Genomic DNA, 25,333 nt, shown 5'->3' with positions numbered 1-25,333 from the left:
AAAAAAATCAAGTCCAAGAACTTTTATTTTCCAAAGACACTAGATATGGTATTGCTTGTCTTCTTGAAAAGTAGAACTAATCATTCTATCTAAAACATTTGCTCCTCATGAGTGTTCTAACTGGGGGACTTTTGTTGATAATGTTTGCCAGTTACCTAATACTCACCTTCTGCAGAGTGCAGCTGTTTGGATTCAACGTTCTTCAAGGCTTATTAACCTGAAAGGAAATGCTTGCATGGATTTATTGGGAGTCCTTTGAATTGCAGTCTGGCTGTCGTTACATCAACGTCCTTCGAAGCTGGATGAAGCCTGTAATGGTCATTCAGTGATTGTCTGAATTTCATGCTAAATAGGTGAAAAGATTATAAATCTTTAAATGATTTGTCTGACTATGCAATGAAAAATAATCCCTCAGACATGTCTTAAATATATATTTTTTTAATTTGCTTGTTTACAACTTAAAAGAAGCTTTATTTTCTCTGAAATCTCGTACTGAGTTTGCTAGCCTGATCTGCAACTATTCTCCAGCTGGAAGGGCAAGAATGAAATAAATAAATTTCCTGAAAACCCTTCACATCAAATGATAATGAATTTAGTGTGGGATTTGTCCCATCATTTGTTTAATCTGGTTTCCTGGCTACGGGGGTGGCCATCACCAAATGTTTCAAAAGAATGTGTAAAACCCCATGGTAGGCACATAGCAGACAATTTCTGCTTGACATCTCTCTGCTAGTTAAGTAGAAAGACAAAGTTTTTTATCGCTTCCAAAATTTGTTCTCCTGGCAACTCTGAATCTTCTTTAAAATACCAAACAAAAAAATGTATTTCAATTTCAATTCACAGATGTAATTTCTTCTAGGAGATAAATTATGTAGGAAGAGCACAGTCATAGCCATGTGCAAACTAATCAGAGGTGACAGAGTGATGGATAACAGCAGCTCAGTTATTTTTAATGAAATACCATCATAACCCACAAATCACTTCTCATTTTAATGTTAAGAAAAGTGGTGGTGGGAGAGATGTTTTTTCCTTGATTTGCCAAATCAAAGTGATTTCCTAGACCTAAAAGCCACTAATGAATATATTTTTCCTAGAACAGGTAGCAGACACCATTGTGGAGATGCAGGAATGCAGTATGGAAAGTTTATCAGTTCCCAACAGCAGGATGGGGTAATTGGAAAGCCAGTACCCCACTGAGACCACAACACGGACGGCTTAGTACTAATAATGCTTATCGTCTGAACACAGATGGGGAAAAAAAAATCATTTGTCAACCAAGAGAAACAGGCCAATGGAGGTAACCATTTAGGAGTGAGGTCTTTTCACGGCTGGTGAATGTGTAAGATCACTTAGAGGTAATTTTAAAGAGCAGAGTAAATAATTATAAAATTTGGGATTTTATTTCATTTTGCCTTTTTCTTTTCTAAAATGTCTTTAACAAAGGAGTTGTTTACATGGCCCAAGTTTTATTTGCAAAACTTTTTCACAGTACACCCTGCTAAACTGTATTTTTTGCAGTCTCCTGACAGCACTCGTTGTTATAATCATGCTTTGTATGTTCTTTATGTACGGCACGTACATTTGCAGAGAGTGCCATAGGCTGTAGCCCACCATAAATGATGGCACTTGCCACCCCTGCCCACCTGCAAAGCACAGAATTAATTCTCAGCAAAACACGGACAAACAACTCCGCTGTACCTCAGCTACTCACGTGGCCACTGGAGGAAAACATCACAACTCTCGGAGGGCTCTCACTGGTTAATTACTGTCATTGTTAGCAATTTACTTCTCATCTGAATTTACCTAATTTCAGCTTTCAGTCACTAGAGCTTGTTATCCCGCTACCTGCTAAATTGAAATTACCTCTAGTATTTATTATCTGACTCTAATCAGTGCTAAGTGCAACCCCAAATCTAGTAATTTTATCATCATTGGAAGTAAGAGATCTTGCAGAAGGAAAAAAGTCTTTTACATTTAGCTCAAACTTTTGACATGCATAAGTATACACTATGGTTCTTTTAAAATCTGCATCTTCATTTTTAGGCTACCTCATCAGCATCTCTAATTTACAAGTGTGCTGATAGAAAGAAACCCTGAGGATGGTTTAGAAGAAAAGCACAGCATTGCAGGGTATCGCTTGCCATAATACATAAAATTCCCTCCTCCCAGAAAATACACAGTGGGTGCTCAAGTACATCAGGGTTACTAATAACTTTGGGAATAAATAGGAAAAATCAAATAGAAAATGAGGAGATCAACACTGGTGTATGAAAAAATATAATGCAATAGTAGGTCAATACCTATGAATTAGACAGCATTGTTGCAGAATTTCCATTAGTGCTCTTAGTGGATTTATTATTATTATTATTTATTTGGTACAAATGACAAAAGCAAAAGGGAAGGAGGTTCAGCTCACTGCAAGAGCACATGGAAAGAGCAAGTGCTCACCCCAGGAACAGGGGGGACAGGGACAGACATCTGTTTGAAGGACAGGATATTGGCAACAACAAAGTCTTTGACAGAGGTGGGGAGCAGTCAATACAAAAGCCACTTCCTTCCTTTCTTCCCGTCATATGAGCCCCGGGATGATAAAAAGGACGCCAACGTCCACCTCCACAACACCCACAGTCTGGTCAAAGATGAAGGTATTAAAAATGACCTATTTAACTGCAGTCTAACCACTCTAGAGTAGCCTTTGCTACGTCTGTAATTGCTGGCCTGGCTCAAGAATCCCTGCCAGGTAAGCGGTGATAAACATTTAGCTCTTGCTAAAAGAGAAATGCACTGTAAGTTGGATGATTTATGTCCTTTGCTACCAGCGGAAAGGAATTCAAGCTAGGCAAGCTCAGCCTCATTAGGAAGGAACTAATCACAACAGCCTTCAAAGGAGCGGCTTGTTTCTCCTGCCCATGAACCAAGCTGCTAGCATCTGCAGATGCAGTGCAACTCTCTGAAGCTGGTTCTCAGAAAATCTGCACACTCTCACAAAGTGATCATACCCAGAGGCATTCATTTATGAGTCTTTGACATTGATTGGTTTTCAATACTGACTGCTGCATGCATTACTAAATGGGACCCATGTAAGTAGGCAAAGACAAAAGGCGTGAGGATTTTATGTGACTTGTATCAAGAGGGTCAGAAAGCTGCATTAGCGTGGCTGTCATTGACCTTCTTGCTCCTTTAGTATAAAATATTGAGCTGACATATATAAAAGCTTCTACGTTGTGAATAAAAGGGGGCATATCCTGTGAGCTTCCAGCGCTAATGCTGATCTTCAAACCAATACGATCCTTAATCCATTATACAGCAAATTTCTACATAATGAACGAAACTGTTCATCAGACTCCCATCCTGTATGCATACAGATGCTTTGTTTTGCAGTCACATGGTCCCTCAGCTCCAGTTCCTGCCACCAGTTAACATGGGCATTGTATGGAGAGGTTTTAGCTCATCCTTTAGGATTCCCGTTTGATCACTGAATGCAGTAGCACCTGAATCTCAGTGGCAGCCATAAGACAAGTACACACCGACTTTGCCCTAACTGGCAGACTCCGTTGAGCCAAACTTCATCCCTTGTGGAATAATATCCTGTAGAATAGTGCTAAGATAATACATTTGTATTATCAATATGTTACAAATAAATACAATCCAGCTGGAAATGCAACAAATGAATGCAGTATTAAGAGGGGGATGAGGAACATGGGTAGGAGTACCATTAAGGTTTTGGTGATGTGCACAACCACGTAGAGGCAAATAGGTAAAAGCTATCACCCTATACCCATGAATGTACTTTTTGTGTGATTTTTGAATTAGCAATGGAAAACTCTTCAAACCAAGAGTGTTTTGTTTGCTGCTCTATCAGATTGCAGACTGTGATAGTCTGCTAGAGATTAAAAGCAGCACTGCTTCCTCCCTGCTCCCGACACCCCAAAATCAGACAGAAACACAGAGTCCTTCTCACACATCAGTTTATTTCAGGAATCAGTAGCAGAGGGCCTTTAGGCATGATCTGAAGTCAAAGAGTTATGATCTGAAGTCAGAGTTATGAGAGTGTGACAAGGAGTTGTTTTATACATACCTGTCTGCTAATCTCTGCACCTGGATTTGCTTCTTCCATCCCACCTCCAGCTGGGATAAATAAAGAGTAATGGTAGTAAATAATGCAGAAACTTCTCACTCAGTTCCTTGAACAAATGAAATGCACAGTTTAAAAATAAAAATATTTTTTTTCCAAAAAAAGCACTTTGGTGGTAGATATTTATTTCTATCTGCTCACTGTATTCTCACCGTACGGCTGGGTCCCCAAATCTCCTCCGTGTTACAGAAACCGGGATTCAAGCACCCTGCTCAGAGGTCACAGAAACAACGGAATAGTTGCAAAACACTTGGCAACAGCTCCAGTGGGGAAGGGTGTGGACACAGTCACACAGGAATACTTTCAGAATAATATTGGTGTTTTTGTTTAAAGCTTTACTTTTCCTTGTAATAAATTAAATTGATTTGCTTCCTCCACAGCAACATACATTAATAGACAAGAACAGACTACTTTGTGAAGGTGGGGATGGATGGCTGTTGAAAGAAGCAATATTCTAAGAATCAGCCTTAGATATTTCAGCTAAATTGTAAGTTTTACTTTTCAAATTTTCAAAGTATGTTTTACAGAACTGAAGTATTCATATGCGAAATACTGTCAAGATGAGCTTGTTTTGACCATGTGAAAGTCATCTAAAAGATATAGACAGTAAGGTGGGAAGGTGCTTGATTTTTTTTTTTATCTTCTGCTTTCTCCTTCTGCTTTCTCTCTGGGCTGGAGTATCACCATCACCTGTTCACACAGATGCACCTATTTCCCTCAGGACCGCCAGTCAGCCCCCAGTTTATGTCCTGACAAACTATGCTGTGTCATTTTATCTCTGTTAATAAACTGTTTGTTCTGAGCAGTTACCGTGCAACTCTCTCACCAGACCCTGTAAGTACTCTTCCTCTGCAGAACTGCTCAGGAAGAGGTGGTTAGCTTCTCCACTGCTCTCTTAGAGAGCTCCTTCTGCAGCACCAAAGCCTCATGTCCAAACTGGAGCAGGAATTGAGTTATCAGTCCCTGGAGGGAACAGAAAGACTGCTGTACACATCCTATCTTTCTCATATGCTTTACAGCTGATGGCAACTTTCCAACACATTGAAAGGTGGCTCTTAAAAAAAAAAATAATAAATAAAGATTTAAAAAAGATACCAACATGAATGTTTCCTCCCAGAAACAACCTTCCCAACCTTCCCTTAACAGGCTGGGCCCTTTTAATTCATGATGTCTAAGGAAGGTCTCTTTGTTCCATAAGCTTTACAATAAATGTATGCCAAAAGCAGAAACATCTGAGAGCATTCCTTTTTTAATTAGCCCTGTCAAGCACACACCACCTGGGATAAGATATGGCTGCAGTATCACGTTGGTGTAATCACAACAGATTGTCTTTGGGAAAATACAATATAATATATCCAACCAAGCCTAACAGGATCTCAAGACTGATGCAGTTTTTGACTCTGCTATAAGATCTACTAGCTGTGTATGGATCCAAGTTTCTCTTTTCACTCCTGCCATGGCTGCTCTTAATGGCTTTATTAGACAGCCTCCCTTCTCACAACAATGCTAATTTCCTGTTCTTTTCAGTAAGTGTATCAGTGCATTTGCTATATGTGTGACTTAACGAGGAGAGGTGGTCTTGAATTTGACCTATGCTACTCCCTCATCCATCTAAAGCAAAGTAAACCTAATTACTTATGTGAAGGAAAAGCAAGGGGAAAACCAGCGTTGGCCAATTTGGTCACTGAATTTAAAATATCTTAAGAAAGCTGCTCTGTAATCTTCTGAACTTCTGCGCAAATGTGATGTTGTCTTGGTGCTGGGTTAGTATTTTCACCTGCGTTGTCAAAATCATCTACTTTCTGCCTTGATAAAAAGCAGTAAGGAAACATCATTTTGCCGTGAGTGGATTAAGATAAAATGGGCAATAGAGCAAAAGTAGAACAATTTCTTGTTGTATTAGAAACATATATATTTGTCATTAAATGTAATTTAAATAATGGTGTCACTCAAAACTGAGTAAGAGGTACTGCTCCCTAGCCTTCACCTTGCCCATACCGTATTTCACTCCAGCCACCATCTGAATGCCAAACAGTGCATAAAGGTGATGTCAGAAGTTAAAAAGCAAACAAACAAACAAAATCTGCTGGGGCTGCGGGTTTGAAAAACCAATGTGTACCATTAATCTAACATTTAGCACAAGCCTTGTATTACCTGCCGAGTGTCAGAAGGTTGGTTTCCGTTCTCATTAAAACAGGGAGTCAAACAGGTCAAATATCAGCAGAGAGCAGCACTGGAAAACACCTGTATGGTGGAAGGATGTTGTGAATTTCTATCTGATATGCAAATAATGGGAGGAGGCAGGGCAGGACTGCTCTCCCAGATTTAGTAGTTACACACAGAAAGGTCTGGACCCCTGGCAACTACCAAAAAGGCCTCGGGAACAATGCAGCTTGGCCAGATTGCCCCTCTCTAGCTAAGCCACAAAACGAACTCTAGTGACAGGAAGTCTGAATTACCTAACCTCAGCAACATTGCTCAGGGGTGAAGTCAGACAAAACAAAGGGCAAGGATTCTAATTATATACACACAGAGAAAACATAATGCACTTTTAAAAAGTAGGTCTTTGCCTTACACATGCTGGACCAGGCCTATTTACTATGGAAACATCATGAGGGTTTCTATTTTCCATCTTCCAGCACTGCAGTGGTTTTACGCAGCTGTTTGAATTGTTTCATATCACACCAGATGTGCAGGGGACCACTTGCTTTAGCAACTAAATTAAGTGTATACTTGTTTCTATTTAACAATATTAAATATTGTTTAAACTTTGGGTCTGATCCTGAGGTGAAGTGGGAAGTCCACAGCTGTGCAGCTTTGTGCAAGGGTAATTTGAAAGCTCACTTTTGTACTCCCAGCTCTCATCAGACTAAGTTACTGCCCCTCAGTGTACGTGTGGGGGCCACCAAGGGCTGTCACAGCACAAAGACATTCACTCCCTTCCTTCTCCTGCGAGCCAACACTTTTGCACACACACGGAGCTGCAGGAGGTAGGGGGTCAGGCACAGCCCCTCTGCCTGGCTATGAAGGATTGCCCCTGTCCTCCTGCTGTCCTTGCTTGCTTTTCAGAGCTTCTGTTGCTGCTTGTGCCCTTTGTGTATGCAGCACCTACTGCCTGGCACAACCATCATGTATTTATGTGCTCTAGTTTAACAGAATGAGCCCAGACTGAGGTGCCACACCACGGTGTGTGCATACATGAGAAGGCTGGGATGTATTTGCTCTCAGCTTCATAGCAAGGACTCAGCGCACCCCTAATTCACGCCAATATTTCAACACGAAGCACGGCACGTGCTCACTGAGCCTCTGCCACCACACCAGCCACCCATTTGCTCCTGTCAGCTCCAGGAACTGTCCCAGTTACAGCTGCCACCGTCAAGACCGATTTCATGGGGAAAACGACTGGAATGGGGAAAATCTCTTGAGCTTTGCAAAAATACCTGTCACCCCACCAAATCCACAGACACGAGGCGTCACACAACCGTGCCAAGAGGTGCAGGTGGATTTTAAGCGTGTCCTGCTAGAGCAAAGCCTCACCCAGCACGTTACTCTGGGCACACACCGCCAGGCACACGCACTGGACCCTGCTGGGCAGCTCGCTGTCCTCCCCCTCGACAACACCTGCGGGTCACCGGGCCCCTCCTGTGGGACTGCCGCTCTGTGTCTCCGAGGGAGAGCCGCCTGGGGTGTCCGTGGGGCGTCCCGCACCCCTTTCTCCGCGTTACTGAGGGAAGAAGAAGCGCCAGAGCTGCTGGAAGAGCTCCCCACACGGGGCCACGCGAACGCCGCCACCACGGAGGCGGGCTGGGGCGCTGCCACACGCGGCTCCTGCCCTGCCTAAGCGGCACCTGCCGTGGCCGACCCCCGGCCCCCGGCTGCACCAGGGCGGCTGACGGATCCCTCCCGGTCCCCGGGGCAGCCCGGCCGGGCTGTGCGGGGCAGGGGCGGGCAGAGGGAGGGAGCGGCGCCGAGGGAGCGCGGCCAAGCCCGGCCCCTCGCCTCGCCTCGCCTCAGCCCGGCGCTCGTCTCCCGCGCTCCCCCCGGGCTCTTTGTTGGAGGGTGCCGGCAGGGGGCCGCGGCACCATGTCCTCCCCCAAGAACGGCTTCTACCGCCAGGAGATCACCAAAACCCTCTGGGAAGTGCGGGACCGCTACCGGGACCTGCAGCCCGTGGGCTCCGGCGCCTACGGAGCCGTCTGGTGAGCGGGAAGGGGCAGGGGCAGGGCTGCGCCCCCCGGCCGAGGGAAGGGGCCGGGGGCCGGGGGGGAGCCGCGGCGGGGCGCAGCCCGCAGCGCTTTCGCTTTGTTCCCTGCTGCCAACTTGTTCCGGTTGTTGGGACCCAGCCGGCCCCGCCACGCTGCCGGCTCGGCTCGGGGCCCCGCGGGGGTCTCCGCCGTCCCCGGGGCTCGTCCCCGGGCGGGGAAGCCGGGGGGGTGCAGGTCGCCCCCTGCGTGGGGCAGCGCGCTGAGGGCTGGGCAGGGAGAGTGTGTCAGGTCAGAGTGAGTGTGCCAGGGCAAAACGAGTGTGTCTGCGGAAAACGAGTGTGCCAGAGCGGAACGAGTGTGCCTGGGCAGAGTGAGTGTGACAGAGCACAGCGAGTGTGCCAGCCCTGTGGGGCGTCGGGGTCGGCGATGTCGCCTCGGTCCTCGCTCACCAACCTCTGTTCCTGTTCCCCCGAAGCTCGGCTATCGATGGAAGAAACGGTACCAAAGTGGCCATTAAGAAACTGTACCGCCCGTTTCAGTCCGAACTCTTTGCCAAGCGAGCCTACCGCGAGCTGCGCCTCCTGAAACACATGAAGCACGAAAACGTGAGTTCGGTCACTGGCAGGTCCCCCCGGGGCAGCAGCTTGCACGCAGTAAAACGAAAATTGGCAGAGCTGGACAAGGTAGATGTGTAGCTGCGTAGTGTTCAGGGCTCTCCCAGCGAGACTGGTGTGTCTGTCTTTGTCCTTTATCTCCAAGTGTCTGCTCACGCTAAGTGGAATCCCCTGTGGGAGACACCGTTTCGTTTCCGTGTAGGAAGGGTTGGCTGGGAAAGGTTAGGACCACGGTGCTCAATCTGTGCTCGGAGCTCACAAGAGAGACTAAGAGACCTGAAATTACATCTTCATCACTGCATTCACATGAGTTGCAGGAGAACGCAGTGTGCCTGTGTATCTCACGTGACAGCATCTCTTTTTCTGAACTTCCTTGGAGGTGGGTACAGTACACATGCGTATCTTTTGGGAGGAGCAGGGTTTTGTTGTTTATCTTTCATAAAGTATTTGAAAGTTTTGGTTTTGTGCTAAAGTGAAGCAGGAAATGTTGGGGAATGACTGAATAATTTGCTTATTGGGAAGCAGAGACTAGGATACAGGCACAGGCTACGAACTCAGCACAGATTCCCATGCAATATGAACGAAGAACAGCTGTAGAAAAAAATGTTAAAAGTGTGAATGAGATAAAGATACTTAGTCCCTGCAGGTTTGTGTGAGAACAGCTTTTGTGGAAGTAAAGCATGAGAAGGGTCCCAGAATGGACTGGGAGGATCACAGTTGTGGCTTTAAATGCTGGTTTTGGATAGCATATGTGGTAAAAAAAAAAAAAAAAAGAGAGATGGGGGGGCAGAGGCGTTCTTTTTAAAATGATGCATAAGAGCCTGGTTTAAAATGTTAATGATGTGGGAGATCAGAGCATCACTCCGTTCAGATAGCCTTCGGGGCAAGCTACAAGATTGGAAACGTGTTGGAGAGAAATTGGTACTAACAGTAGCCAGTCATAGTCATGTAACATTATGGTATTAACATTCTGAGTACCAGCAAATGTAAGTTCATTTCGAAGAATAATTGGTGGGAGATGCTGACTGTCCAGAAAAAGCAGGCCTCTTTGTGGCCTGAGGATTTTGTGTTTAACATTTTAGTCTGAATCTTTTAATGTATTTCATCATTTTCTTTGATGACTCTTTTGAATTAACTGCTTTCTAACCACTGTTGTATATATTAAAGAGTTAACGTTTGCAGGGAACTTCTGTGTCATATCTGGGCTTTCTACTCTCCGCATTTTCTTTACTGAACAGTTGGGAGCCGATCAGCTCATGTAGTTGCCAAACTCTTAACCATGTCCAGAATTTGGAGATTATTTTTCTTCCATTTCCCAGAATAATCTGTTGGGCAGCATTTTCTACTCCTGGCTGCTTTTACGTAGCGTGTGCCCTTCAAGATAATGCTCTGGAACCCCACCACAGCCTTGATAGATAATTGAAGGGTCTAGAAGAAAATGCTCACTGGGGAATGTGAGTGCGATCTGTAAAAGTTACAAATCAATATAGGTGGAGGAAAAGAATAATTTGTAGTCCTAGAAAACAGTTTGCCCACAGAAAGAAAAATCTCACCTCAGTAGTAAGGAAGAGTTTTACCATGAGTTATGGCATTTACTCATTAGAGGACAATGACTGTATAACTGATCACTCAAGGGATTTGTGGACACTGTAGAGAGAGAAATTGTCTCCACCACCCATCCAGTGTGAGGCTGAAGTGGCAGTACTGCCCTTTCCGAGAATTTCCATCCACCATTCCAGTCTCATACCATTCATTTCACCCACTGTGAATAAGGACTAGCAACAAAGCCTTTCTGGATTTCTAGCCCCCATGCTGACCTCAGGGTACTCTTTAACCACTCCACCCATCCAAAATTAGACCAGAGTGGCAGCATCATTCCTCATAGGGATTGTCAGGCCTCCCCCAAGTATTTGATCTACCACCAAAGACATACTTTTTTGTGTAGTACTACCAAAGGATGGATTTACAGAAATGCGTAGCATTTTGATCTTGTCCTTTCTTATTCACATCAGCAGTCCCCAGCATGTTGTTCACACTTTTAATGTTACATTCAGTAGTGGCAGGACAACTGCCTGTTCTCTGTCCTTGCCATTGTGGTTTCCATGGGCTGTTGAGTTTTGAATGGGCGCTACTCACGTGAGTGAATATCTCCTCGTAACAGGTAAAAGTAGAACGATGACTTAAATACTGCTCCTGATTTTTCAGTAAACTGATATGTTATAGCATAGTTCCACATAATAGCAGGCCTCTATCTTTCTGGCTGTGATATAAGCTATTAAGAAAGAATAAAATTGAAGTAATTGTTTCAAAGACCACAATAAAATAGTGATGACACTAAGATCTCTTTCTTGGGTGTTGGAGTGGTGGTGTGCAATAGGCAGTCTAACAGTACTGCCACTATGGATTGGATTTGGGATGTTGTTGCAACATTGCATTAATCTGCCAGTACACAAGTCTTCACCTTGTTTCTTCCTACTTCAGGTTATAAACTAATTCAAAATTCTGTTTATATGATAGTTAAAGTGACATCCAGTTCACTCTTCTAGTCTGTTTTTCTTTTAAAATAACTTGTGTAACTGTGATGCACTTGATGTCAGATCATATGAAAAGTGTGATGTTTTGTCCATTTCAGCCATTGTGATTACCTTTGGATGGACCATGGCTGCTTTTCATAGCTCTCGAGGAGGTCTTTGATCCATGAAAGTGGCAGGAAATACCATTAAACCCATGCCACAACGATAGAATTCATCAGTATATCTTGTCTCAGTGAAGAAAATTGAAGAAAACTTCTTCTTAATACCCTGGATTACCTCCCTTGTTGATCCTTCGAAGAGCATGCTCATTTACCTAATGTGGAATGTTTGTAGGATGACCTGTCATCCTGTAAAAATAAGTATGGGAGTCATCCTTCTGAATTGTAGTGGAATCGTATTTTGCCTTGTAGGGACACTAGCTCACAGGTCAGTTTGCTCATCTGTTCAGGCATTTTCAGGAATAGGCAATGGTGGTTGCAAGGATGACCATCTCTCTATATATGCTAGATCTTCGTGCTTCCTAATAGTTCTCTAGCAGCACATTACCGAAATGTAGTGAGGAATATTTCTGTATAAGCCATGGAAACTTGGTAGTGTGGGACTTATCTTCACCCCTTTGCAAACAAATCCGGGGAGGAATGGCATTGAGGACCGTGGAGCAGAGGCTGTGTATGAAGAGGGTGAGGCTTGGCTGTTAAGAGATAAGGCACTGTCCTTAATGGCACTAGTACTTATTTTTTGGTGGGTGTTTTAGTCTGAGAGGTGCTGGGATCTTCTAAAAAACGTCCTAAGCTACTTCTGCTGCCTAAGAAGTAATTTAATCCAGATCAATTCCTGTGATACTGCCAAAAAGAAAAGTTAGTTTCCAGTGGGATAAGCTGCCGGCTCACTATAGCTGCATAAACAGATATTCTGGCAGAAGAGGGAATGGTGTGAAAATGACGAATAAAAACAGCTAAGGCAGAATGAAGAATGCACTGTGGGTTTTTGTTGTTTTTGTTATTTTTTTCATGTATTCATGCTAGCATGAAGTGTTCATCCCACTACAGCCTTAACAGATCTCTCTTGTTGCTTTGGCATCTGCTGCACCATGCAGAGGAGAACAGACTGTTTACCTTCAGGAGGCTTTTTGCAGTAGTGCTGCTTTTGTTCTCTGCTTCTTTACATTTTGAGTTCATTTAACATGAGGCCGGTTAAAACTATCTATTACGGCTCTGACTTAAAACAAGCAAGAGCATGGAAACCCTGCCAGTGTGCTTGCTTGGGTCCTGGCTCTGGCTTTCAGACACATGCGTAGGTCTGCATGCGCGTATTCCTCTGAAGGCAATGGAGATGTCTGAGTTTGTAAAATTAAACCCAGGCAAGTAAGCAGAGATGCAGACCCTTTAGTTTCCTTTGGCAAACGACTTGGATTTTATTGTGCATTTAGACTGGAAGCGATGCTATAATACCCGCTTTTGATGAAGTAACTGCGTCGTGACTCATGCTGGCTCAGCCCTAGTGCCCTGCTCACCTCTCAGCTTGCTAACACAAGTTTTGAAGTTGCCATCAGGAGCGCGGAACAGCTGGCAAGAAGAAATGGCACTGAGAGAGAGAAAAGCAGCAGCTACTGTTAATGTATTGTTGCAGAATGGAGTGTGGGTTTTAGGAAAGTGGTGTAAATGTCTGCCTACATACACACATATCTGTGTATGCGTATAAGCTTGCACAGTAATTCTGACCCAGTTCTACCAACTTCAATTCTGAATGTGTTTTTGGCATAAAACTTTTGACAAGTGCCCGTTAAACATTTCTGAAGTTGAATCGGTTAATATTCTACAGATGTTTCTCTTCCTGGAAACCCTGTAAGAGTCAGCTGCAGTATTTGTTTAAAGGTACTCTGTGTTATGCTCTCAGTCATTGCTCTGTGTGGAAATTGCTCTCTGGTGAATTCCAACATCTGAAGAACAATGTATGTTTTACATTAGGAGAGCCATTTAGCTCTTTTCTCCCTCTTGGAAGGGACTCAGGTATCCAGCAGGCACCAAATGAGCTCTCGCTCTGCAGTTATGCTTCTGAGGATGATGCACACCTTCCATTTCAGGTCAGCCAATAATTATGGTGAATTCTTTATTTTGACAAAAGCAAGGCTTTTTATTTACACCTACAGAGTGTCCACCAAGGGAGGAATTCATTTCAGAGAAAATAGTGGGAAATTTTGCCTCCTACCTGAGGAAACCTTCAGACTGTCACCCTTTGCATCTCAGCCAGCCAGGAACAAGCATTAGAAGAGCAGCAGTCCCTGCAACGTACCAAATCCAACCAAGAAGGGAGTTACAGATGAGACATGCCTTTACGGAGGAAGGGTGCCAAATATGAATGCTCACTGTATTAGATTTCCTGCAGGAAGCCCTGCAGGACTGCACCACCTAAAAAATCACATCCTTCGAGTAGCTAAGTGCCTGTTAAGTGCAAACTGGGAATCCTGGTTGGGAATCGCCTTATGGGTTGCAAGCAGAAATACAAGTATAGCTGTACGGTTTGTTGCTGTCAAAGTGTTGTAGGGGAGAAACGTTGATGGACGATTTTCTGCATGTTAAAAGCTAAAAAGAGCTCGGGAGCTGACAGGACACCGGAGTCACTTGTTTTAGTACTCAAACGCCAATAAATCAACGTAGTGATACCAGTTGCCACATGCTCTACTTATTTTTACAAACCTGCCTAATAGGTGTTTTGTCTAGGCTGAGCTTCAGCCACTACCTGTTTGTTCACAGCCCAGCCTTAGATAGCAGTAAAGCAGGCTGAAGTGCTTAGTCCGGTAAAACAAAGTAAGGAGGACTGCAGCGAAGCCCAAACCTTCTTTGTTTTAGGATTGTCATCCAGTCCAAAGTCCAAGTCCACAGGATCTGAATCTGTCAGATGCTGCTCGTGGGTCTGTAGAAAGGGAGGCCATCCTGAGGCATGGCTTGTGCCTGCGGGCGTACTCTGAGTTGCTTTTACTTCACAAAGAACAGTCCTCCAGCCCTCAGGACTGCAGCGAATCCTATCAGAAAAGTACTTTTCCCCACTTGTTATTCTCTGCCTTTCTCCTTTCGTTCTTTGTTCCTTTACAAATAAGATTTTAGGGCACTGTGAAGGATGCCATGCTCGTGTTGTCAGCATTATGCAGAAAAAAGGGGAAGGAGCTCTTTGTCCCCCAGCAGACAGCCCTAAGCACGGTGTAGCAGAACAGCTAGGTAATCCCAGGTGGAAAAAGGTGACTGTAGCACAAGCCTTGTGCTTGATGGCTACAGTTATAAAGATCGAGGCTTCTTAGTGTAATAAAAGGATGCAGGCACCCTGTGATGCAGAGCAGCACAAGAGCATGAAGTTGAAGCTAATGCTGCAGAAAATGTGCTGCAGTATGATATATATAGTTCAGTGTACCCCAGCAGGGATCTCTTAAAAATGTACTTGTGTTTGTAGCCTGAGTGCCAAAGCCATTCAGCTTGGCTGTGTTTTCATGCATAGCATCCACAGCATAAAGAAGCACTTAGTGCATGGGAGACGTAGCCTACATTACTTATTAATTTACACAGGATTGGAGTCTTCATTGATGTACTGCTGCTTACACCAGAAATTTCCCTTTACAGAAGCCCGGTGGAACAGCCCTTGAACAGAAGTAATGGAATGCATGCAAGTGCATGGGAGTATAGAGATGAGTAGCTCCTTGCTGCTGTGTGCCAGTGGTGAAATCATGTTTGGAAAAGGAGGCAGCTGTCTGCTGAGAGGGGAAGGATGGAAATCACCTTACAAACACAAAGCTGCTATTTATTTGTTGACAGTAATTAAAATGGGCCAGGGTGGTCAAATATAAATGTCATGTGCAGGGGAATGATAGTGATTAAAAGGGCCGGAGACGCTGCCGTCCTCCCCTCAGCAGCTTCACAGAAAAGGGACACTATCAACAAATGACTGTGTGGAGTATGAACATACCCACGTAAAACAAGTCAGACCAGCAGAAGTGTAGCTCTGCTCTTACTGTGGCTTTGCTCTGCAGGAAGAGGGAGAGGCTCAGAGTCATTCTTTCTCCTTTAGACATGCTCTGAGACCAACAAGGAGGATACTGCAGGGGAGCTCACAGAAATCCAAGTTGTTTTCAGACAGATGGACAGCAGGAAACAAAGTGCATCCTTTGTGGGTGGATTCATTCCAGAAATTGCCTTTTGGCAGAATTAATGGGGAAAAAATGCACCCATGAAAGGGCAGCGCTGCTGCTGGTTTCCACAGATGCTTTTCATTGCCATCCCATCATGCAGCGAGTTCGTTCCTTGTCTGTGCTTCCATCTCTGATAAAATCAGTAAGCATGCCGAACTAACACCAGCATTCAACTACAGAACGTTTCACAAAGATCTTGGTTATATTTCATATGGACCACTCTATGAGAAAGAGATGGTTCTTGTCATTTATGTCTCATAGTGGCTTACTTCTGTGCTGGGAGAGTGTCTTTCAGTACCATAAAGTTTTTACAAATACTGCATTCAATTGAGAGAGAGCATTTCTGACAGACTTGGGATTTTCCACGATATGGAGGAAGGAGTTTCCTACACTTTGCCCAGTTCTTTTCCTGAAGAAATATCTGGAGTTGTATCTTCCTCAGAAGATTTATTTTATCCTGTGCCTCCTTGTTCTTAACATATCTGCAGAAAGCAAAGACCAAAATGGAAATACTAATGACTCTGTTCCAGTAAAGGAAAATCATCCCAAAGCACAGCTATTAAATAAAGATCACTGAGGAAAAGGAAATGGGTCCCTTGCTTTTATTTCTGAACTATTAATATAACTTAATGTTTTAAACACTAAAATGAATTTCAGGATTTTTAGAATGCTCACTTTGGAGAGCAAATAAAGTACTGTGAAATCCTTGGTACGTTAAAAAAGTTTTCAGGTTTATTCTTAAAAAATCCCTTTGAGAGGAGCAGAGCGTTGGTCTCTGTGGAATTTCTCAATTCACAGGGTGAATTGCCAGCAATGCAGGCAAACGATCAGCTCATCTCCATAGGTTTGCGACCTCACCTCAGAATTAGTGTTTTGTATGTCAGGAGGCGTAAAGTAACTGGACACTGATTATTTTGATAGAGAAAAAGTAAGATTTCAGTGAATTTATTTATGTATTTATTTGGTCTGGTGTTGTCTCTATTGAAACGTGTTCTTTATGTTCCTGTGTTTCACAGCAGGCATCTGATAACATTTTTATGTAGAGATGGATGCAGTACAGCATCCTTGTCATTTCATCTTCTGGCTCTGTTGGTTCTTTTCTTGGGGTTGTCCGTGCATCATTCACTGCTATATTCCTACATCACAGAGTTTGTTTTCAATATGTTTCATGTTGCTTGGGCCAATAGCTCAGGTTCTTGAAGAGAGCAAGCAGGACTTCTAAAAAGTTGAAATAGGGAAAGAAATTCATATTGGGTAAGAGTAGTGTTAAAATGATACTGAAATCTTTGGCATATGGAAAGCACTCAGCTTTTCTGACTGTGCCGTGTGTGTGTACACATACTGCCTTAGGAAACACCCTTAGAGATGCATTATCCTCCAGTGTTGTCCCATACATCCTCCTAATTCCTCTGTCCTCCATGTAGCAATGGAGAACTTTATGTAAAACTGTCTTATAAAAAAATACAGATTCTCAGTGAAGATTCTCACTGTATTATTAGCACTGAAGGTATTACTTCAGTAACGACCACATCCTCTCTGGGTATAATTATTGTTTCATGGTAGTTATATTATTTAACTAGTTTCATATCACAGTCCTCGGCAAAATATTATTCGTGATTTTTTCAAAGATATATACGGCCACAAAGATAGAGTTGTAAGCTTTCTGTCTTCATCTTTATTAGATTTTCTGTCTTGTTCATCCTTATGACATTTTGATAATATCCAGGCTAACTGTAGTAGATCCCTTGGTCATGGAAAGGATAAAAATACATGCACTGGGGATTTCACGAGAGTTGGGTATTTTTATTTAAAGCTTTAAGTAAAGGAAGTTTTCTTTCTTTCTTTCTTTCTTTCTTTCTTTTTCTTTCTTTCTTTCTTTCTTTCTTTCTTTCTTTCTTTCTTTCTTTCTTTCTTTCTTTCTTTCTTTCTTTCTTTCTTTCTTTTTTTCTTTCTTTCTTTCTATCATTCTATCTTTTACAGCATTTCAGCTCTCTCTGAATTTCTCTTCCACATAATTTTTTTAAGATCCCTATTTTGAGGAACAATTAAGACATACTAATAATGTCCCAAATCCATCCTGCTTTGTTATCAAAGTGAATTTTGTGGTACTTTGATGGTAACATCAGACAACATAATATGTTGTTAGCCCTATTTTCTTTCTTAAAGTTTCTAATTTTGTACAGTTTTAGTCTGATGTGTAATCTCTAAACCATAGAGCCAAGGAGATGGGTCTGAATAAGGTTATAAAGGTTACAAGTCCTTGGAATAATACTTGTATTCTCTTTAATTTTCCATTGCTGTTGCTTTCTCTCCCGTACGGAGCCTGCCCCAGTGGTTAATGCTCCAGAGGCGTGCTGACAGCAGGAAGACAGGCACTCCCTGTGAAGTGGTTAGCTTCCGAAAAAACATTTCAGAACCCCAGCACTGAACTCGTCTGCATTGACATGGAAATGAGGGCCAGACGGCCCTGGCACGAGTTGGGTGATGGCATGGCAGTCTGCCTTACAGGCCTGATGTCATTTTTGTCACAGCTCTTTCGGATGCCTTTTCTCAGTGTGGCTTTCAAGCTCTTGGTACCACAGTATCCCTGAACTCGTGGCCTGCCTCTAAAAGCTGCATTAGAGGAGGCAGCTGCCAGAGGCACGCTAAAGGACCAACGCAAAAAGCTGCTGCTGTAGACAGCGTGCGTTCCCACAAACCCCAAGTACTGTGCTCCAGTACCCACATGGCAGCCTGCACCTGGGAAAGGCTGCGAGTGGCCCAGTGCCACTGGCTGGCTGCTGGCGGCCTCCCCTCCCTGCTCCTGCTGTTTGACAAAATGCTCTTAAGGAGAACCCAAGATATAAGCCAGAGTAAATCATATTAAGCTCTTGATAATGCACTCTCAGTTAGGAATTGCAATCTGCCTACCTAAATCGCCTCACAAGTGAAATTAGAAGGTGCTTAAAGTGGTCTGCATTGCTGTCAATGCGTGCTCAGCTAGGTGAGTTGCACTTTTGACTGCTTCAGATTATAAACTGATTTCTCTGGTTTACTTTGAACACTTAAGTCGTTCAGGTTAAGGGATATTCTCTCCTCTTATATAAAATTGTAAGCCTCTGAACTTTTATTTAGCTAAATACTTTATTTTTTAAATCAAAATTGGCCCTTAGAGTTATAAAATAATACATAACGAATCCTAATGTTGCTAGGCACTAAATCAGGTATTCCTTCTGCCACCTTTATGCCTGTAGTTAGTCTCATTATGAAAATGTTTTTTATCATTTCTCCACTTACTACACAGTTCAGGAATCTGTGTTAAGGCAATGTTAATCCATGTTTTTTTTCTCTCCCTTCCCCTTATTTTCAGGTCATTGGAATATTGGATGTGTTCACACCAGATGTAACACTGGAGAAATTTAATGACTTGTAAGTTTTGGGTTGTTTTTGTTTGGGAGCAGGGGAGTGTTGCTAGTTTGGAGGACTGGTTGTTTGCATTTTTTAATAATGGGGAATTCCAAAGCCATTGCTTCATGGCTTTTTCTGAATGCCATCTTAATGCAACTGTTACATGCATCTTCAGAATCGGTAGGTTTTCAGACTATCATTAGAACCAGTCATCTGTTTTATTGGGTACGTACTTCTTTGAGGCCTTAGTAAATTGCAGTTAGATGGATTGCCTAACCCACTTTTTAAGATGATTTTGTACCCTAAGGCCCAGATTGATCAAATGATGGAACCATTCTTAACCAAGCAAGTTGTCTGAAAATCATGCCTGTTACATAGCATATCTCCAGTGTGGTCCATCCTAATTCTAGAATTAATTTAAAACTGCTGTTGCTGCTGATTTTTTTTTTTTTTTTTTTTTTTTTGTGAATATCTGAGCTCTGCTCTGTTGTGCTCCCTGTGTGGTTTCCCATTGCTGATTTTACAGTCTCACATCCAGCTGAGGGTGGTCTGCACTCCCTCTTGACTAACCCCATAGGCCCAAATGATCCAGGCAGTACATGATATAGATCATGTCTAGCACCAGGCATGTACGTCTCTCTGATGTCTCCCTTTTGGCAGCATCTCAGACACCAGATACGTAGTGTGTCTGCGTGGATCCTGCTGCAGTTCTTGTGAATCCAAGTCACTACAGAAACAGTGGTCAGAAACCCCGTAGGGCTTGATGGAGATTTCATGTTACGTTTGTAGAACTGTGCTGGACTTCTTCAAATGTACCTACATCTAAAAACCAACCCTGCATATTTGTATGCTTATAAAGAAAGCTATCTGACAGGAAGAGGAGGAAAATGAAGTATAGAAAACGTGGACTAGGTGTTCATACATTTAAGCCACCATTGAGCATGTGTTGTCCATATTGCCTGTAGTGCTAGCTTATTACATAACGTGTAATAAAATGCACATGTGTATGATTAGCATTCAAGGATTGTGTTTTAAATGTGACCCTAAAATCATCCAGCAAATTTTAGAGCTGCAAGTCAAGTAGGTGGGACACATTTATGATAGAAACTATCACCTAGGACAAAATTTTCTTTAGGACTTCTGGCAAGCTGTTAGAGAAGCGCAGGGCTGGATGTGTGTACATTTGAAACAAAAGTGGAGAAACAGCTTTTGTGAACTAAAGCTCAGATGAGTTATTTGAGAGAGACTTTCCTTTTGCTGACTAGCCATGAGATGTTATCTGTGGCCTCTTGTATAAAGATCAAATTCAAGCTGATTTGTGGGTAGACGCAGCAGAAGTAAGGCAGGTGGTTTCACCAGAGCCGGCCCCCAGGTCTGATCTTATCTGAGACCTTGGGTTTCTCAGCTAACTTCTAGCCCTCCTGTCCAGAGGGGAGCATGCTCCTACTCTATCTGCTGCTCTAGTCACCTGCTCCTCTACTCTACCACTGATAATAATGATAATTAAAGACAAATCTCATCTCCTTTATGAAGGAACAGTCAACATTCTTCCTCTGCTCATGCTTGCATTGATTTTCCTTCAGTTACAAGCTCAGCTGATTGAAACTGTGTACAAAATTAGAGATGCATAAACCTTCACCAATGGAAGTCCTACTGGACCACTGCTTTTCATCCTCTTTAACTGTATTCATTGCATTGTCTGCTCTTGTGTCATACAAAATGTGCCAGAGCAGGTTGCTGCTCCTCATGGTGTAAAAATTTGGGGGTTTTAACTGGAAGTCCAAGGAACTTAAATGTGTTACACATCAAGTTCACATTGAAGTGAATTGTTAATCAAGCACCTAACCTTTTAAGGTTATTTGAGGACTTCAGGATTGTAAATATACATTCAATAATAAAATTAAGTTTGACAAATTTTAATTAGAAGACAAAGTGTTCAAGTGAGCTCCTAATGTTTTATCCTATTGTTGTTCTATTCCAATGTGTTGCTCATAAACTATTACTAAAGTTTGAGTTTTCAAACTCAGGTAGGAATGAATTTTCCCTCCTTTACATTTTGTTTCCCTGCCATTTCTCAATTTGACTGTTAGAGATTTGAAATCATCAAATTGTAAACTTAGCACGTTGCGTGTGTGTAAAAATAGTCCTATTTGTCCTTCCTGCCCTGTTCTTTACAGTGCTTAATGGTTATATATTGTGTTGAACTTTGTCTGTTTACATAAATCATTATCCATCCAGAGCCCTGGGATCTGTGCAGATGATAACAGGCTGGTAAAATCCTAATGAATGTTGAAGGTCACTACCGGTAGTAAAAGACATGTAGATATTTATTTATTTCTCTCCTCTCACCTCTTTCTACCTCTGTTGTTTTCATTTTTTTTTTCTGTAACACTAACTAATGTCTCTTTCTGGCTCATTTCAAATATTCATGACCTCTGGGAAAATGCATTTAATAAATATGAATGGGGAGAGATCTTAATATGCTTTCAACATCCAAGAATATCAACAAAACAGAGGTCAAACTCAGTTTTCTAGGTTACTGGGTCTGTTGATAAGCATCTTGTGGGTCATACTTGAGAGAAAAAAATTCATGCTCTTCTCCATATTTGCTATGTCCTATATAATTACTGAATCAAATTGTGCATATTTTCTGTCCAAACAGTAGCAAATTTGTCTGTGAATGCTTGGATTGGGAGCCTGATGCCTGGTCCCCAAAGTTGAGGGGAAGAAGGTTTGGTAACTAGGGAATGTTGAAAATACTATCTGTAAGTCCGGTGTCCCATCTGCCTTTGACTTTATATTCAGCATCTAGTTTATAGTTATAATTCTAATACAGTAAAACAAGTTTTTGTGCAGGTTTAAAAGTAGAAATCAAAAGAATTACTGTTTGTGTATTTCAACCAGAAGAAACCCATTTAAGTCTAAACAGTAAAACTTGTCTTCATGAAACAACAATCACATCTAATCCTTCTCTTGATGAAAATGCATCTGCTTTTCTTCATACTATGAAGAAAACTGGTGACTTTATCCTCTGGTGCCAGACGTGGCTGGCTTTGCCTCTGTCCAGACCTGACTTTAAGGACAGACTCTGAACAAGTTTCCTACAAGCAATGCAAAGAACAGGTTTGTACTTTAGGCAAAGACTAGCGGTGAAGTGCTGCCTTGACGTTCTCAGGCTTTTTGTTGCTGCTGTCCCTCACCAGTATGAATTACCAAAGATAAAGGATCCTAGATGAAAATTAATCTCTGTTACATCTGATCTCATCTGTTTGAATGAACCATCTAGGCAGTTTGGTTACCCTGTGATAGTGAGATAGATAACATGGTATGTGAATGTCCTAGTTTTCTGCGTAGATATCTTTGAAGTATCATGTGGCTCTTGATTAGGTGCCTTTTATCTAGTTCAGTGTCTGTACTCTCCTGGCAACTAGCAACTTTCCATAACCAGTGACAGGGTTGTGTGATACCTCTTCATGACAGTCTTAAAAGATAAAAACTCTGAAACTTGGAGGGCCTGGGGGGAAGGTGGCAGAATTGTTCGGTAAACAGAATGATCTGTAATTTAATATTGCCACTGAACTATAACATACAGTCATACTTCAGTTCATTTGACAGAGTTATTCTGTCCTTTTTTTCTTTCCTTCTTTCTTCTTTAGCTACCTTGTCATGCCATTTATGGGAACAGACTTAAGTAAGATAATGAAGCATGAGAAACTAACTGAAGACCGAATCCAGTTCCTCGTATATCAGATGTTAAAAGGCTTAAAGGTTTGCCACTTTTATTTTCATTTCACAATCTATTTTCTTAGTAAACCATTATGGAAAGCTATAAATACTTATCATTTGATAGCCGATAACATTTATCTCGCCTGGTTTGGTACAAGTATTTACATTCTGTGTAGCAATTGTTTTGTGATAATAAATGTTATCTGGTGGGACTGGTTTTGTTTTTGTTTTGTGTGTTTGGTTTCTGTGTGTGTGTGTGTGTAGTGTTTTTCTAGTTTTTGTTGTGTTTTTTTTTTTTTAAATGTTTGTTTTGTTTTTGTTTTGTTTTCAACCAAAAAGAAAAGATCTGGGGTAGTCATTCGAGGTATGTAATACATTGATCCAGGATGACCATAGCTGCCTTATTTCCATAAACCAGAAAATCCTGCTGTGACTTTTAGTTTCCTTCTTCCCCAGTAGGTGATTGTGGTGCTGCTTTGCCACACCTCTTTCTGTGGCTAGTTGGAGAGTACAGAGTCTGTGAATGTAGAGTTCAGAGACAGGTCTTCCCTTGACTTGAGACAAGCCAAACTTAATATCCTGTTGGCTAGAAATGATAGATCAGAGTAGATCACTGCTGTAAATGTAGTATCTTTCTGTGCTCTGCTGAGGAACATATATATATGTATAAGTGGGAAATATATAAGTTAAGGGGTGTAGCTGATTAACCGTTCTGGGGCCGGTCGGATTCAGGGTACTGACCTATCACAATCACAGATTCACCAATAACGCATTAACCGATATGGGTCTGGTTGGATTCAGAGCACTGAACTACCATGGTCATGGATTCACCAATAACATACAGCTGTCCTTACTCTAGTTGCGTTCAATGAGAACTATCACGGCTAGGAACAATGCACTTAAGTGCAATTTATTACAGCAACAGGTACACAAGTTCTTTGGGTTGCTGGCGATAGTTACTGTCTGCAAAAGCAAGCTAGCTTGCATGAAATACACAGGTGCACAGCCTGGAAATTAGCACGTTAAAAGGCACAAAGACTCTATAGAGATTTCTAAGTTTCCACAAAGACACACAGTATAACCAGGTGTTCAAATCTCACCCAGTGGGGGGGAAGAGAGTCTCAGCCCATCAACTGATCCCAGGAGTCAGGAGGTCCGCGGGATGGTGTATTCTCTCGGGACGATATCTCCCCTGACGGTGGTATCTTCCTTGACATGCCCTCTCTCTCAGGCCAATTTATATTATTTTCTATCTTTTAGGTGGAGCTTGAGTGACTCTAGTCAAGCATATCTTAGTTATGATTGGTGAAAGGTTTTCCCGTCTCTGTTTAAAGTAATAGGTTCTGAGAAACTCAGAGCGCATGCCCAGTGAGGGGTGGTCGCACCTTGGAGGCGGGTAGCTTTTGGGATGGAGGTGTGTTTTGGTATTATAATGATATTATAATGAGCAAAAGTACACTAGAGTACAGCATTTGTCAAAACACGACAGGTCGTTGGCTCGGAGTGGCAAAAAGTGTGGCTTATCGGTCTCAGTGTGCACAAGAACAATTGAGTCCCCACATGGTCACAGAGCCTAGCCATGGTGTCTCCACTCCACTCTACGCTCCATGCTGTTCCTTAGAGCCAGCCCACCAGGTTCCCCCAGCACGATAGCATCTAAGGTTGGAAGCCTAGGGAACGCCCAGGTAATGCAGCTACATCCTACCCTGAAAGCCTCTTCAATGCTGTACATTTTTGTTAAAATGTGAATGTTAGTTTTATTTTCCTAGTTACTTTAGTCAATTGCACCACAATAAGGGATTGGGATGTGGGGAGTGTGTATGTATGGGTATATGTTAATACCATACATATATGTGTGGCATATGTGCACCATACATATCTATGAGCCTGTAGGTGTGGTATTTTGGAGTGAAAATCTGTCACAGAGACAGCCTGTGACCCTCACTGACTCCAAGTGTTCACACTGGTTGTGATGACTGGTCAGGGACCACAGAAAACGTCACTTTGGTCCTTGTGTGTTAAGAGTCCAGTTCTGCAAAGCGCTAAAGCTCGCTGCTGAATGTGAGTAGGTAAGTCATTCTCTGGAACATATCTGTGTTATTTATATATTCAAATACCTTTCTGAGCAAGAAACAAGAATTCAGAATAATAATTCAGAATTTAGGTGAGATGTTGCTGTTGTAAATCCCTTGACCTGGCTTTGCTGGCTGCAGCCAGATTCTCGTGCAGTGATGGCCAGTTAATTCCCTTTGCAGTTCTGAAGACCTGCTTTATAATAAGGCCATAGAACAGCTCTGTGTAGGACTGAATGTGGTTCCTTTGATTGTTCCTTGCACGATGCAGTTTTTGTTTCATGGTCCTGCAACGTACAACATATGGGCAGACTTTCCTCTGCATACGTACAGAGCAAAGTGGAGTCAGCATGCTGGAAGGCAAGTTGTGTTGGATAGGGATATGCTTGCACAGTGGAAATCCAGCAGTGGTTTTGATGCAGGAAAGTGTGCCACATCAGCCAGGATGCTGATTTGTCCAGATCTGTATTGGTATTGCCAAAT

At 42.6% G+C, this 25,333-nt stretch overlaps 1 protein-coding gene and 1 long non-coding RNA gene across 3 annotated transcripts in view; one reads left to right on the top strand and one right to left on the bottom strand.

Moving 5' to 3' along the window:
* Positions 1 to 4,076: 4,076 nt before the first annotated feature.
* On the bottom strand, positions 4,077 to 8,949 carry LOC118155809. Of its 2 annotated transcripts, none has more exons than XR_004746023.1 (3): positions 8,790 to 8,949; positions 6,290 to 6,379; positions 4,077 to 4,128 (listed from the first exon to the last, which is right to left on the bottom strand). It is a non-coding gene; the product is annotated as an uncharacterized LOC118155809 (long non-coding RNA). The 2 variants fall into 2 exon arrangements; XR_004746025.1 differs by lacking the exon at positions 8,790 to 8,949 and adding an exon at positions 6,869 to 7,055.
* The window catches only part of MAPK12 (mitogen-activated protein kinase 12), a 36,645-nt gene continuing 19,427 nt past the window's right edge, over positions 8,116 to 25,333 (top strand). Inside the window, exons 1-4 of the mRNA XM_035309326.1 lie at positions 8,116 to 8,334; positions 8,816 to 8,945; positions 19,015 to 19,073; positions 22,709 to 22,820. Coding sequence (XP_035165217.1) covers positions 8,219 to 8,334; positions 8,816 to 8,945; positions 19,015 to 19,073; positions 22,709 to 22,820 — 417 coding nt within the window. The 5' untranslated portion in view covers positions 8,116 to 8,218. The remainder of the gene's footprint in view (positions 8,335 to 8,815; positions 8,946 to 19,014; positions 19,074 to 22,708; positions 22,821 to 25,333) is intronic.

This window comes from Oxyura jamaicensis, chromosome 1 (genome assembly GCF_011077185.1).
Source record: "Oxyura jamaicensis isolate SHBP4307 breed ruddy duck chromosome 1, BPBGC_Ojam_1.0, whole genome shotgun sequence".
Taxonomy (NCBI): domain Eukaryota; kingdom Metazoa; phylum Chordata; class Aves; order Anseriformes; family Anatidae; genus Oxyura; species Oxyura jamaicensis.
The sequence above is the reverse complement of the archived record's forward strand: the minus strand, read 5'-3'. Positions and strand labels throughout refer to the sequence as shown.